Genomic DNA, 16041 nt, shown 5'->3' on the forward strand with positions numbered 1-16041 from the left:
GTGAGAATTTATCTTCTAAAACTTTATCTAAATATAATGAGTAATGTAAATATTATGAGTCATTTTAGCTAAATATTATGAGTAAGAGTCAGAAATTGCTATTTTGTCTCGAAATTAGTATGGTTGTGTTACGAAATGCACGTAATAGCTATGTTTTAGTTACCATTTTAATTTACAAAGTTAAAAGAAAGAAAGCTCTCTCATTTAAAGCTTTAACTTAGATTATTTAATATAGAATTTCAAGGCGGTAGCTTGTCAATAGTCGCAATGTCTGATTAAAAATTAAAAGACATCAACTAAACATCATAAATATTATAAAAAATTAGCCTAATGAAATCTTTGCAGGTGAAAATGTATCATAATAAAATAAAATAAGCTGATCATAAATATTTACCGTTCTATATATCAGTTCATAGCATCTTTTCCGAATATAACTCTGTTTTTTTTTGGCATGTAACGGAGTTATTTTTTTTTTTTTAATCTGTACAGTTTGACTTTGCTTGGTAGCATAAACTAGCACCAAACTTTTAACAGACGTCAAGCTAGTTATTGCTCTATCTGAAAACAACTACTTGAGTCTTCAAAAGGTTTAAACAAAAGTTTCTATTAAATCAGAGCTTGGATATAAAGACACTTCTCGTGCTCAAATAAGCCACCACAACTTGGGGCGATGAAACTTAAAATAACTTTTAATCAAATTAAAACTACGACCAGTGGTCGAAGACTACACCAAATGATTTAACGCGACGGAGGTTCAAACTTCTCAGCGTTGTAATAATTTAAATGTCGCAACGCATGATGCAAAACCGTAAACTACGATCTCATCTGAACTAACAAAACTTAGTAACGTGCCCTCTAGAGGCAGAAACACACTCTGACTTACAATCCGAACAATTTCAGCTTAAATACTCTGAAACTAAATTTACATTCTGATAGGGAAACGGAAGAGAGAAGTAACAGTATAGCTCTAAATGATAAAATAACGGGTTACGTAAAATTATAATAACCTTAATAATCTTTGCATATAACTCTTGTATTTCTAACGCGATTTAGCAAGTATATGTCTGGAATAAATATGCAAATATATTTTTATTCTGTGTATACAAACTACAGAAGATCTCTTAGAGTATTTAAAAAAATATTATAGTAATATTTACTTTATATTACAGAAAATTATTTCAAGGTTAAATAATTTTAAAAGTAATTTGAAAAATAAATTTAAATTTGAAAAATAATAAAACTTCATAAAATAATCAGTCTTGTATTACCGGAAAGGCAACAATATTATAATCTGAAAATAATCTTTAATAAATAATGAATTTATTTATGCTAAAATACTGTTTTAAGAGCAATGCTAAGTAGATTAGGAATAAATGAAGATAATTTGTATAATAAATTAAATTCAACTGTTTTATTAAATATATATAGAGTTAATTTCCTGTTCTGCGACAATTCCATATAAAATAATACCGAAGGAGATAGATCACTCTTGAAACACCATAGTTTTTACATGGATAATAATATTTCTCGACAGAGTGTAATGTCATTACTTTTTGTATCATAAAGTCGTAGTTTCTAGTTACATTAAACAAACAACAAGTAAGAAAAAACATAAACCGACATGAGAAGTTTAAATATAATATTTTAACAAAAATTAAATGATTAATTAAAAAATTAATAAATAAAAATAATAAATAAAATTAATAAACACTGCAGCGAATTAAAAATTAGAAACGAAAGCAAACCAAAATATATTAGTAGTTTTTCGTAGGCATTCATCATATTCAAATAATATTTGGATATAAAGTTTAAATGTTTTTGATTTCTTCGGTTCTAAATTATTTATGCGAAATATTTTCAATTCTCATTCTTGTAAATAAAATAAGTACGCATTTCCACACCTAAAATTTGTGCAGCCTTGCTGCCTGGACTTAAATTCGTTAATTAATTTATTAATCAAAAGTAATTGTAAGGCATATTTTATTTTTATAACAATTATCTTAATTTCAAAACCCATTCCTATCAATTCTTGTTCCCACTTACAACTCCCTACCAGAATAAGTTTTTAGAATCCACTTTGATTGCAAATCAGTTAGAAGTATTTAAGGAAAGTTCAACTAACTTCTATAGAGAGTGCTAGGAATCCTTTATAGAGCGTGTTTGCCTTCGGTCACTCGTCAAGTCACTTTACAAGCTGATAAGCTGGGCCGTATTATTACGCGCCTTTTAATATTAGCCGGCTGGTTGAAATTAAAGGACCAATTACGTTAAATAATTTTGATTAGCTTAAGTCTCACTTAGTTAATTCTAGTTTAGTTTCTTATTTCTTATTCTGAATTAAATCCCGAGTAGAGGCTTCCTGAAGGGGCAGACTGTTATTCTTATTTGACTAAAATAAAAGGGTATTTTAACCCCTCTCAAGTCTACATCTTTTAGTTGTTTGAACTCAGCGATAAGTCGCTTCATAGTTCACTAGGTTCCTCGACGTTTCATCTTAGACATCAGGAGTGAGCAACCCTACATAATAATATATACAAAATATATTTATATATATTTTTACTTACATCCTTCGTCTAGTAAGAAATCATCTTCTGGTTCCGGAACTAAATGGGGGAAAAATTTAAAGTTATCAAACACAATGCATTGGAATTCTTAAGGTTTTACGGTAAAATTATGAATTACAAGAAAATTATAAGTAACCCTAATTACACAAAATAATGTAATAAAATATTATGTTTAAATCACATAAAATATATATAGGATAAAAAAGGGCTATAGCTCGCGAAGTATTAATAGGAATTAATAGGAATTATTCATAAATACAGTATATCAGATCAGAAGGTTTGTGCATTGTACATATATGTTTGAGAAATTTAAATACGTTCTAACTAATTAAGTATCGAAGTGTTTTTACGATGTTTGATTAAATCCTTGGAATTCATTTTTATCAAACTTATTGAAAGTAATAGGTGATAGTTATAATCAGCGTATAATATTATTTATTAATTGTATTCAATATATCCCATTATTTTTGTAAACATCTGCTTCTCTGAAAAGAATATTTCAGAAGTCACAAGAAGACATGCGCTCAATGGAATGTGCTTTGCTATTCAAACTGAAATATTCTATTACGTATCCTTAGCTGCTTTTGAAAAATAGCAAAATTGAGAAGTCATTGTTGATATCACAGACTTGAAGATTGTTGTTCCGACTAGAAGATTAGAAGCAATACTTCGGTAGAGTAGTTAGGTGATATTGATATTGCATCTCAGAGATAGCATAACATTTAGGTTTAAAATTCAAGTTAATATAACACTATTCATAAGATTAATACCTCTTCTGAGAAATAAATCTAATTCCTTCTCGTGAAAACAAATTATTTATTTTCGAAGGAAACTGCTTAAGTAATTTACCAGTAGGTACTTTTGAAGAATAATTTTGGATCATTATCAAGCACGCAGAAAATTCAGCTCATTTTCGGATATTTATTGAGCTTATTGCACCCCGAAAAACTCATCTTTTAAAATAAATTTATAAGAAATATTTTTAAATCTTCTGGATTGATTCATAACATATCAGTCCATTTGTGAGCTTAATATTACAGTTTATTATAGTCTCGTTTTCAATCAAACATCTAAATCGTTTCAATCGTTTTCTAGAACTTTCTAGAACTTTGCAAGCTCTTAAATATTTACGAATAATTAACTTAGCCAGTTTCCAAAAATTCAGAACTATTTTTAACAACTCTTGGTAACTGTTTTCTTACTGCCTTCCCAGATGCGAACTCGTTTTAAGACTTTTCGTCTTACGTAAAATTTCTTCAGTTACTTTAATATTTTACAGCAGGAAAATAAATTTTAAACGCAAGAATTTGTAGAGTTATGTCGTTTAAAAAAACTGTATTTCTGAAATAATTTTCTTTTATTGAAGAGCACAGATTTATGGAGCATACCTGTGGAATACACAAGGTCATCCGTAACCTCAGCAGAATCGTCGAAGGGCAGCCGTTTTCTCATTTCTATTCCTGAAATTTTAGAATAGAATTTTAAATCTGAATGACTTCCTGATTAGGAAGCTTTATTAAAATTGTACGTATAACATGCAATCAAATATCGATCTACATAACCTTTGCATGTCGATTTAAGAGCAAAAGTAGTTTAAAAGTAACTAGTGCAAGTGGAAGTTTCGAAACGCATTCTTCGTTAGTTGTTACATTTGCAGCCTGCGTATATCATATTTCAGATTATGGACATTATTTACTACTTAAATGTTTATTTTGTTTAAGATGAATCATCAAGCTCAGGCAAGAAAAAAACGTGAATTTTTTTTATTTTGTATTAATCAGCTATATCATGGTTATATAATTGATTAGTAGAAAACAAAAATTTACGATTCACAGGTATTCGTTCATGTTTTTTTAATTATTTTTATTGATTTGCCCTTCCCATTGTAAGAAAAGAAAACGGAAATGATATTACCATGTAAACCAAATATTTTTTAAGAACTGGAATAAAAATCGGAAAATCAACAATGAATGTTAGTGTATTGGGAAATTTTACAGGCATCTGTGTAACTCCACAAAAGCTTATTTAATAGAAATGAGAAAATTCTGTTACAAGAAGTATTACAATTAACAATATAATTTGTTCCTAATTAATTGAATTAATTAAATGTTCAGTCATTTCCCTTCGGCTTCACATAGAATCTAGTGAAAATACAAGAGCAATGTTAACAAAAACAAATAACAGGCGCACTCGCTAAACTGAGCCAGAAACATTAAAACACCGACAGAAAAGTTTATGCGCATGAGGACAGAGAAATAATTTTGAATGCTGGTTTATGTAATGAAATGCCAAGTCCCGAGTAAATGGCTTTAAAATACAGGTAAATTGTAACAATATTTTTTCTCTTAATTATGATATAAGTTTTCTTTTCTTTCTTGTTTTTACAGTCCTCGGGTAAAACACCGGCGTTGTTACCTTTATTACCCCGGTAAATCGACCAATGGCTGTATAGATATTCAATTAACAGAGTTTCATTTTGTTATTCATAATTATTTATTGCGATATCTCAGTTTTCACTTCTTATGTAAAGATCGATATTTATTGCATTCACGCTTTGCAGTACCAATGGGTAAAAAAAATCTTAGATAAATTTCTTATCATTTATGAAGATTTTGATGTAAGTTTGATGATTTTCATATTTCGTGAGGGAAATATTAAGCTTTATCCAGTTCATAGGTACTCACGGAATTCTCTTATTTGCAATTACCTTTCAGAAATGCATATTAAGAGAACATTTTATGAAAAAACTTTTGCTCGTTCTCAAAACGCTGATCAGAATGATCGAACATGTTTCCGAATTTTTTTTATTAAAATAAATAATAATAATAATAAATAAAAATATCTCACTACATTTCTACTACTGCAGTTTTGTACATCAAGTAGTAATTTAAATCACAATTACATTCAATACTTGGGTTCACCAGCGGCCGAGCGGTAACGTCGCTGAACACTGGTAGTTCGGTTCGAGGCTCGAATTCCGCGAACGGGCTGGCTGCATGGGTGTTTTCGTGGTTTTCCCCATGTGTAACGTGTATACGAGCCAGTTTCCCTTAAAAATTCCTCCACGAAGGCTTCCTTCCCTTTAGGCAGTTAGGCCCTCGATAGTTAGCCCTTTAGGCCCTCGATTGCTTTGCCGTTAATCTAATAAACCAGATAAATCATTAAATATTTGCTTATTATTCCACAAACAAGAAACCAAGGCACATTACCTGTTACCTTAAGTAACTCTCTGAATTTTCTCATAAACAGGAAGTACTTTTTGAACTTTTCTCTAGCTAACTTTTTAAATTCGCATTAGTACCCTATAAACTGTAATGAACTACGTTTACTTTACATTAAAAATCAGGCTATGCTTCAACGATAGTACAAACAAGTTTATATTTTATAAAATAAAATTTTCCTTTATTCCTATATATTATATTTTATTTATTAATATAAATAGTTTACGTTCGTTTTTCTTCACTATTTAGCAGTTTAGTTTTCTTATTTGAAAATATTTTTCTTTTCAGTTTCGCATTCAATTGCAATTTCAGTTTCGCCTTTTAAATTAGTATGGTTATTTCTGAAGTTTGAGTAGAATCGTTGAGTAAATATACTGTATGCTCCAAAATCTCTGCATATTTCAATAAAAGTCATTATTTGAAAAATACATAAATACACCTGTAAATTTTTATTTAAAGAATGAAAAAAAAAAGTATAAAATATTTTCGAAATAAAATCAAGGTATACAATCAATAAAATACGTCTTAAATGAAACTAAAAGTAACTGTTTCATAAACACACTTGTTATGATTAAAATGAACTAACCTGCCGTTGTTTCCTGTTCTTTATCTAAAGTAGGAGCAGTTACAGTGAAGGGAGTAGGCGTTGTTTCGATAGCCTTGTATGCTTTGGTTAAAAGTCCAGTCACATCTTGTCTTGCCTGCTCAGTAACTTCATGTACTGTTGTTGCCTTTGACTGAACTGTCGTTGATTGAGCGGTAATATCAGCAGCAATGTCTAGCTTTGTAGTCACTGAAGACATATTTTGCACCAATGATTCTTCCTCAAGAGTTGTATCCTTTATGGTTGGCACTGATGTCGTACGTTCTATGGCAATCTTAGTAGCACCTTTTGTAATATCTGATAATTTTTCCGTTACAATGTCTTCAACAAAAGTGGATGACACAGTAATGTCACTGACTTTTGCAGACATCTCTCTACCAGAAGTTGTGCTTTCAGTTATTTCTGTCTGAGTTGGAACGTCTGTTTTTTCCGTAGAAGCAAGTGCTTTTTCGATGGTTGACGATTCTACTTTTGAAATAAAAGGTGTTGTTGAACGAATGTCGCTCGTGATGGTGTCAGATTTCTCAGTTAGAGTAGCTCCAGAAGTTTGTTCACTAGCTTTAGCAGTGATTGTTTCAAAAGCATCTTTTGATGATATTGTTTCTAAAGATTCGTCAGCTATTTTTCTTGTTGCATTAAGATCATCTAAGAAAGTTGTGAATGATATGGCTGGTATCGAAGTTTTCAAATAAGGAGAGGAAGTTGTTTCCTCTGCTGCACTAGTAACATCCTTGAATTTACGATGAGTTGTTATAATCAGAGTTTCGTTATCAGAAGCAAAAGTAATATCGACTATATCCTCTGGCAAAGTTGTTAAATTAGCAACATATATTTTGTCTTCAGTCTGAGTTTCAGATGTTTTAGGTGAAATGGCGTGATCATACGTTGTAAATTGTTCACTTACTGATACAGATATTTCTTTTTCCACTTCTGTTGTTTCTACTGTCGATTTCTCTTTAAAAGTTGTTTCTTCAGTTGGTACTGAAGATGCTCCTATTGAAGCGGCTATCGATGTTCTTTCATCACTTGTTGAAATTTCTTTATCTGGTACTGTAAAGTCATATGTTGAAGTTGGGAACGTGTCTTTTGCAAGATGCACGGTTGTTGATTCATCTATTACATCTATAGAAGTTTTTGCTTCTATTAACGATATATCAGTCTTCGTTAGATCCCCTTCCTCTTCGTAGATTGTTATAGCAGGGGTTAAGATTGTAGTTGAAGACTTAGAGCTTAGTTCTTCTTGCTCCTGAATTTCTGTCTGGTTAGTTAAATCTATATCATACGGGCTGACAGACGGTAATGAATCATCAACAGATTTAAGCGCTGGTTTTCTTGTTGTGAAAATAATCTTTGTAGATGTTTCAAACAGTGGAGATGTTTCAGATACAGTGGCAGCTGACGATGTTAAATTTCTTAATTCTTCTTTTTTATTTACATCAGTGACATTTAATGTTGATATGTCATGTTCAGTTGCAAGTATCGTTTCGGTTTCAATGCTCTCCGTTGTAACATCAGTAAAACGTGTAGATACAAATGTGAATACTTTGTCAGTAGCTGAAACGTGGTCAAAAGTAGTAGAAGGTTCAACTGAACCTGTTGTCTGAATTTCAGTATCTCTTCCGATTGTTGGTGATGCCGTTTTAGGTATTACTGACTGTTTAATTGTTTCCAGATTTTGTTTCTCTGTAGTTGTGGAAGAAACAGTAGTTTTCTCTGATATTTTTGTTTCCGTAGAGATATCAGAAAGTTCTTCTTCGGTTATTTCACTGTCAGACACAGTGGGCAGTCTTTCTTTAGATAAACTTTGTATCGTTTGATTTATTTGTGCAGTTTCTGTAACAGAGTCTATTTCTTGAGGTATTAGGGAAGGAATATACATTGGCACTTTTGATGATTCAGCAGTAAGAGTAGAAGCATGAGTTGAAGAACCTGCAGGTGTGCTTTTTTCATCTCGAGCAGCACTGAAAACATCGCCTGTTGGCAAAATACCATCAAAACCTCCAGTTTCGTTTATCTGCGTCTGAGGTTTTTCAGATAAATTTTCAGATATTGTAGGTTTTCGAATGTCGTGCTCACTTGTAACTGAAACATGATCAATTTCTTTATCTGTTGAGGTTGCTAAATCTACTGTAGTTAATGTTGTCGATATGAATGGATGCAAAGTGCTTAAAGTAGAAGTTACATCCGACACTTCAGATTGCATCTGATCAGTGATATTTCTTTTCACGGAGTCAAATGCTTCACTAGATAAAGTAGGAACAGTTGTACCACTTGAAGTGCTAGCAATTGCATCAGTCGATACAGATTCTGCTTTAACAGTTACTTTTTTGAAGTCATGCGTAGATTCTGTACCTTTGAATAGCTCTTCAGTTTCATCACTCTTGGTTGCTGTTGTAACATCTTTTAAAGATGGTTTTGAAGTAGTTTCTGCTTCCATGACTGTCTCACTTTTAAAGCTTTTTGCTGTAATGAATTCTTCTGCAGGTACTCTAGACGTACTTGTTACGAAATCGTCGAATTTTGGCAATTTTGACGGAAGAGCTGTTGACAGAGGAGTAATTTCTTCACCGGCCATTTCCTTCGTGCTTTCCTTCTGTAATATAGATTCAAATGTTTCAGATGGGATGGAATGTGTATGATCAGATATTGTTGTGGATATAATTCTGTCTTCTGCTTCCACAACTGGAAACCTAACTTCTTTATCTTTTGCTTCATCAGTTATCACTGAAACACTCGTTGTTTTGAGGATTTCTCTTTCTGTAGTTAAATCGCTTGCAGCTGAAACATCTGTTGCTTGGTGAAGGATTTCTTTTTCTGTTGTTGCTTCAGTTTCTGCTGAAACACTTGTTGTTTTGGACAGGATTTCTTTTCCTGTTGTTGTATCGCTCTCAGCTGTTGTTTTAAGAAGGATATCTTTTTCTGTTGTTTTATAGGTCACAGTTGAAACATCTTTTGGTTTAAGATGGATTTCTTCTTCTGTTGTTGCTTCGGTTACTGCTAAAATATCCGTTGTTTTGAGAATAATTTCTTTTTCCATCGCTGTGTCAGCTGTAGTTGGAACGCCGGTTGGTTTGAGACGGATTTCTTCTTCTGTTGTTGCTTCGGTTACTGCTGAAATATTCGTTGTTTGGAGAATAATTTCTTTTTCCATTGCTGTGTCAGCTGTAGTTGGAACGCCGGTTGGTTTGAGAGGGATTTCTTTTTCTGTTGCTGCATCGGTTACTGATGAAATAACCGTTGTTCTGAGAATAGCTTCTTTTTCTGTTATTGTCTCAGCTACAGCTGCAATACCTGTTGTTTTGAGAAGAGTTTCTTTTTCTCCTGTTTCGTCGGTTATAGCTGGAATTTCTGTTACTTTGAGAGTGGTTTTTGGAACTTCATCTCTTTCTGTAATTTGCGTAGTTGAAATAGTGCTAGATTTTACATCATAAATTTCTATCGATTTATTTGTAGTATCTTCTGAACGTTTTGTAGACACTATTACTGTAGCGCTAGCTAATTCTGTTTCAGTTCCCTGTTCTTCAGAATATCCAGTTGTTTCTGTACTTTTATATGTGACGTATGAGTCACTCATTTCGATTGTTGTAACTGATAGCTTTGTTGGTTCTTGGGAAATATTACCAATTTCAGTGCCAGTAACTGTCAGAATTTCAGGTTCTTTTTCTTTTGTAGGTTCGACCGTAGTGCTGTGGGGATAAGCTTTCTCTTCTGTAACAACAGTTTCTCCGGAAAATGTAACCACTTTGCTTTTCTCTGACGTATCTGTGTCCGAGTAAGCTGTAGTTTGGGTTGTAGAGACTTTATCCATTATAATTTTCGTTTCCTGTTCTGCAACAAGACTTGATGTTTCATCCGCTTTGGGACCTTCCGTTGCAAGGTCCACAGCATGTGGTAGTTTTTCACTTTGCGTAACATCAAATTCAGGAACAGTAGATGTCAGCTCGATTGTTGTTTTGACTTCACTTTCAGAAATCGTTGCAGTGGAAGCAATTGTTGAAGTGTCATCTAGAATGAATCTAGGTGTTCCCGGTCTTATATCCGATGTTGTGGAATGCTCTTCGACAGCTGACTGTGTAGCAGTTGCGTAAGGTTCTTGAGTACTGTATTTCGTGCTTTCAGTGACTGCTGATCTTTCACTAGTTTTACTTGAGGTGTCTAGGAATGTATCAGTAGGAACATGAGTAGTAATAGATACATCTCTGTCATCTGTGACAGTAGTATAGTCTTTTCTTTCAAGTGTGGCCTCAGGTAATGGCTGATCACTAGGTTTTGTTATTAATACAGTTGATGCAATGGATGCTGGTGTTGAAGAAAACATGAAGCTGATTGGTATTGGAGTAGTAAAATCTTTCTGAGTGACTTTAAGGGTGCTAGTAATTGCAACCGTTTCGGCTTTTTCTCCATCAGTTGCTGAAAGACATAAAAACGAATTTAAAATAAAGGAATATGCATGCATCAATAAATATCTGAAATTTAGTAATTTTTAATGATTTTTAGAATGATATAAGATTTTTAGAATGATATAAAGGTTACCTGTCGTACATTTTACTTATTCATAGTTGCAAACTTATTAGGTATTTATTTCAGAGCAGGAAAGGCAAAAAATGGGCATTCTCTTCAATGGGATTCGAACTCCGGACTTTTGATTACCAGTTGGACGTGCTTTCTAGTTACACCACGAAAGTATGGTTAATAAGGGAGAAAACTTACAGTCTCTCCACTCTTAAAGAGCGGCTGGTGAGGAAGGGACCCAATCGACAAATCCTGGTGGTGACGAAACTAAAGAAAATGGTTATTACCCGCTATTGTTCTTTAATTCGGGCGTCACTTGTAGAGACATTAAGTTTACATTTCAGAGTTGGAGATGAGAAAAATGTGCAAATCCTAACCAGAATTCGAACTGTGGAACTCCCGATCGTTAGCTGAATGTGCTTTCCAGTTCACTACGAGGGCATGCGGTAAGGAGGAAAAGAAGGTTACACATTGTGTGTTTAATATACTGTTGTAACCTACGTAGAATTTAAAAATGAAAGAAAATCTTAGGAATGTTAACAGTCTTAATATACTTAATAACATTCTTAATGTAATATTTAGTATTTTTAGATACCAGATCTCATATATTACAGTAATTATCTTTTCTCTCTCTCTTTCAAAATTCCTAATAGTCTTTCATTTAATTCTTAACAATTCGAAAATTTCTGAGCGTTTCTAATAGTTCTTCCTTAATTCCTAATAGCAAAAGTTTATTCTAAAGATTTAGGATATTTAGTTTATTTCCTTACGGTGTTATAGACTGAGAATAAATCAATGCCGTTATTGATAAACTAAGACTCTGAAGCAGTGGCGTACTGAGGAGGAGTAGCTGACCACCCAGGCTTCTGATTGGAGGGGGCAGCTCCGAAGAACGGTACGTTTTTAAGTATATGTGCTTATACGTAGGAATATAAAAAAGGATTACCTTGAAATGTGGTCGGCAAAGAAAATGTAAAAGTTTATTAAAAAATGGACTTCCAAGAATCACTCCCTAACTTATATTTGGCACTGAAGACTTTTTTTACGGTGCGTGTTTCAATTGCTTCTTGCGACAGAAGCTTTTAAACACTGAAGCTGATTCAAAACTATCTTCAATCAAAAATTAGCCGAGTAATATTTAACGGTTTGGCAATCCTTTTCTATAGAAAATTCAGTAACTATAAACATTAATTTTGATGAAGCTATAAAAATGCTGAGAAGTCAAAGTTTTAAAAAAAAATTTTTTAGCTTTTTTTATTGGCAAAGAAAGCTATAAACAATTTTTAAAACATCAAAAAGTTATATATTAATAAGTTTTTAAAAAATATATGTTTGTCTGCCAGACGTAAGTTGTTTTTTCCTTCATGTTTACAAAACGTACATTTTTTTACTCTTCAGTCCTAAGAATTTTTTATTTTCTGAATCATTTTACTATTTAATTTTAAATAAATAAATGTTAATTATATATTTGTGTTGTAATTTTGTATAGTGATTATCCCAACAAGGAGGGGGCAGGGAGATTCCTGCCGAATGTCGATAACCATGAATCTGTCACTACTCTGAGGTGCATTTGCATTCATCAGAGAAAACAAATTTCGTTCTTTACAATTGCTTGAAGGAACGTCTAATTTTACGCTCAACATATAATGTGTTATTAGCAACTAAAAAATCATTTAATAATATACAATATTGCCCATATTATCATAGTGGGATAAATTCCTATTGCATGTAGCTACGAATAAGATATAACATGTTATTAGATAGAAAAGGCATTAAAAATAATATTGCCCATACTATTATAGGATGGGAAATTCCCGCTACTATATACAGGAATCACTTCGTGAAAATAACAGGAAAAAATTAATTATTGTCTAAAGTGAAATTCATTCATTCAGAGTGAACTCACTCTTATTCAACTTAAATGGAACTAACACGTAACTAGCAAAACCTGACTATTAAAATTGACGCTCTGAAGAAACAACAAGATTTTATTACAAGTTTGACAAAAACAAAAACAGGTATAATTAATGTGCATTGACAAAGGAGTGTGGTTTCCTTTTTACTCCCACAGCAGTAAAATTATTTCCTTGAAAATAAAAATAAGTTTATTTTGATAGTATGACGGAAAATAAATATATTTCCACGGATATTAAAAGAACGGATTAATGTGCATGACGAGCGTACCTAACCACACCAATTAATCAAATCGCAAGTTTCATTATTAGGTACAAATACTTTGTAGCTGGGTTACAGTTTTAGACTTCGTAGTTAATATTAGCATTAATCTGCGGACAAGAAAGTATTGGAATAGATCGTAGTTCCCAAGCGAAATCTTTAAACACTTGAATTGATAGAACTCAAATTTCAAGAAGTTACTTGCAGAACAGGACAAAATAAATCTTGTTCCCACAATATTTGAACTCACAATTTCTTCACAGACTAGTTCTCCATACTTTTGAACTTGTTGTTACTTAGGGCTGTTCACAGCGATTCACAAATCGTTGGGAACATCAGCTGCAGTTAGATTAACATCAGCTGCATGGGCCACAATTTGTTTTTTTACGCCAATGTTTCCAAATGTTTTCATTAATGTGTTTATCCCCAATGGGCGTCATCGCGATCTAATAAGTGCGCTGGAAATATACGATTTAATAATTAATTGAATGCTAGATAGCTCATGATAAACTCAAAAGTTCTCAAATCATATACAAAACAAATCATATACATCAACAGCTTGTGAATGTCAAATTCGCCATCCGTACATTAGATTACTAACAGTATATAATTCAAAATCAATGACGTAAATGTAACGTCAGTAACTAAAATACGTGAGCTCTTAGGACGGACTGTTATGATCTTGATTAAGAGTTGGAGAGTTGGAGCCCAGTAGTAGAGCCGAGTGTTTAAAGCCGCTGAAAACTAGCAATTAGACTCAAGTTCGAATCTCGAAGAATGGGAGCCAACCAACCACAGATCAGAAGGTTGCTGGCTCCAGAACTGTGACTTACGTAGTAAAAATATAGGGATGATATCTTAAATGGAACATGCAATAACAAGAATAATTCATTTCATGTACAAAGGTTTAATAATAGGTCGATAATCTAAAGGTCAGATACTACAGATTTTACTAAACAATGAATAATAATGCGATGGAATTTGCAGGCAAGTAAAAGGAGAATCCATTTGAACTATATAACAGAGATACAAAAAGTTGCTTGTTTTGTATATGGTTTATTTATTTAACATACGTTGTATGATCCGATATTCTCTTTCCAAACTATTCTTTCTGAAATAAGAACGAAACTAAATATTAGCGATAACAAATGTAGTGATTGTCTCCTTCTTTGGATGCTTCCTAGTTGTAATAAAGTGTGATAGAAATGCGTAAAAGAAGTATGAACCTAAAATATATATAAATATAATACATATCCTAAGTCGCGCTTTCGAAACACGAAAAACGCAAGTTGAATTTCGTCAATCGGCCCAGTAGAACGGGAGTTACAGAACTGGTCTTTCTTTTGCGCAGTGAACATAATACATGCATACATGGACACAAAGACATATGCATACAGAGATTTCTGAATCCAGTTCCAGAATAACAGAAGTATCAAAATTTATTTAAACATATAACTCTAATATTTATATACTAGTATGTAAATTGTTGGGGGGGCTAACACGCTATTTTTACGTTAATTCTTTCTTTTAACTTTTGTGTCTTTTATCAAGCCAGTATTAGAATGTAGCTTAGGTGGACTTTAAATGGTTAAGGTATTTTTAGTTTAGGGAGGAAGCTGCGAAAAAGAAAGAGAAGTCGAAAAGTTGTTTACTTCTTGAACCGTTCCATCTGTGTGTTTGCTTTGCTAAATATTAGTTGTATTTTAAAAGCATAATTTTAATAAATATATTCCAGTTAATCTTGCTTTTTTTGGAGCTACTTTGTTCCTTTGTGCTTTTAGACTTTTAGACTTACGTGCAATTAAATGCAAAGACGAAAATTCTCGGAAGCATAGGAAGATTAAACACGATGTAGGGCCCACCAGCGGCCGAGCGGTAAAGTCGCTGAACACTGGTATTTCGGTCCGAGGTTCGAATCCCGCGAACGGGCTGGCTTCATGGGTGTTTTCGTGGTTTTCCCCATGTGTAACGTGTATACGAGCCAGTTTCCCTTAGAAAGTCCTCCACGAAGGCATCCCTCCCCCTTAGGCAGATAGCCCTAGTGTGCTTTGCCATAATTAAATACACCAACACCAACAAACACGATGTACTTTATTAGGTGATTAAAATTAACCTTAAACGTAATGAAAGAGCTATTACTTTATTCTCTTATGCATTGCTCGGACAATATAGAATTTGCAAAATATTATAAATTATTTTTAAAATTACTCAAAAAGTAACACAAAAGGAAAAATGACGATTATTTTGAATGGAAACATTTTTCAGACATTAATTTATTTGTTACCGAAACTGCGATATATTTACACAGTTGTGTCTGCTTAGGTTAAATTTTGTAAATTAATGACACTTACGACAGTCGTAGGAACTCGGACAACATTCATCGATACTGGTTGTCTTTGGAATACATCCTGCTTTAGGTAGTTTGCAGATGACTTTGAAGCAGATAACATCACCTGAAGCGCAATGGCACTTCTCGCAAGGTTCAACGCTGTCTATAGCTTCTCCATCTCCGTACATAGTTCCATTAACCAAACATCCACCTATGAAAATGGAATATATTAAGTAATACAAACTAACAATTGTTATACAAGCAGATTTTTATAAAGAGGATCAAATGAAGTTTTTTGAATTCTTTACAAGGAATCGTAAAAAGATTTACAAATGTTAGTATTTTTGCATTTAGAAGTCTCAAATGATCCGAAACAGAAATTAAGAAATAATTGGAACGAATGTAGGGTAACTATATACACACTTCCTTCTCGTATTCTGAAAATAGATTCTCAAGTCCCCGACATCCACTAACTCATTCGTCACTCCATTTTCCATTTTGGGTACGAAGGTGTTACTTTTACCACTCACAAGCACGTAAGTTAATTAAATAATTTATAATTTTCTGGCCATTTATGTATATTAACACACTTCCTTTTGTACAATTAATTGTACCTTCTTATTTTCTATAAATATT

The 16041-nt window shown here is 32.7% G+C and overlaps 1 protein-coding gene across 2 annotated transcripts in view; it reads right to left on the minus strand.

The window, feature by feature from the left end:
* Positions 1-16041, minus strand: part of LOC118198349 (uncharacterized) — a 212911-nt gene that overhangs the window by 7073 nt on the left and 189797 nt on the right. Inside the window, exons 12-15 of one of the 2 annotated variants that reach the window (XM_085822107.1) lie at positions 15428-15616; positions 6372-10799; positions 3953-4024; positions 2565-2603 (exon numbers count right to left, since the gene is read on the minus strand). In XM_085822107.1, coding sequence (XP_085678233.1) covers positions 2565-2603; positions 3953-4024; positions 6372-10799; positions 15428-15616 — 4728 coding nt within the window. The remainder of the gene's footprint in view (positions 1-2564; positions 2604-3952; positions 4025-6371; positions 10800-15427; positions 15617-16041) is intronic. The other variant, XM_085822108.1, reaches the window with a different exon arrangement.

The sequence above is a fragment of the Stegodyphus dumicola genome, chromosome 8 (genome assembly GCF_044657685.1).
Source record: "Stegodyphus dumicola isolate Sdum_Otavi_A_Nest chromosome 8, ASM4465768v1".
NCBI classification, from domain to species: domain Eukaryota; kingdom Metazoa; phylum Arthropoda; class Arachnida; order Araneae; family Eresidae; genus Stegodyphus; species Stegodyphus dumicola.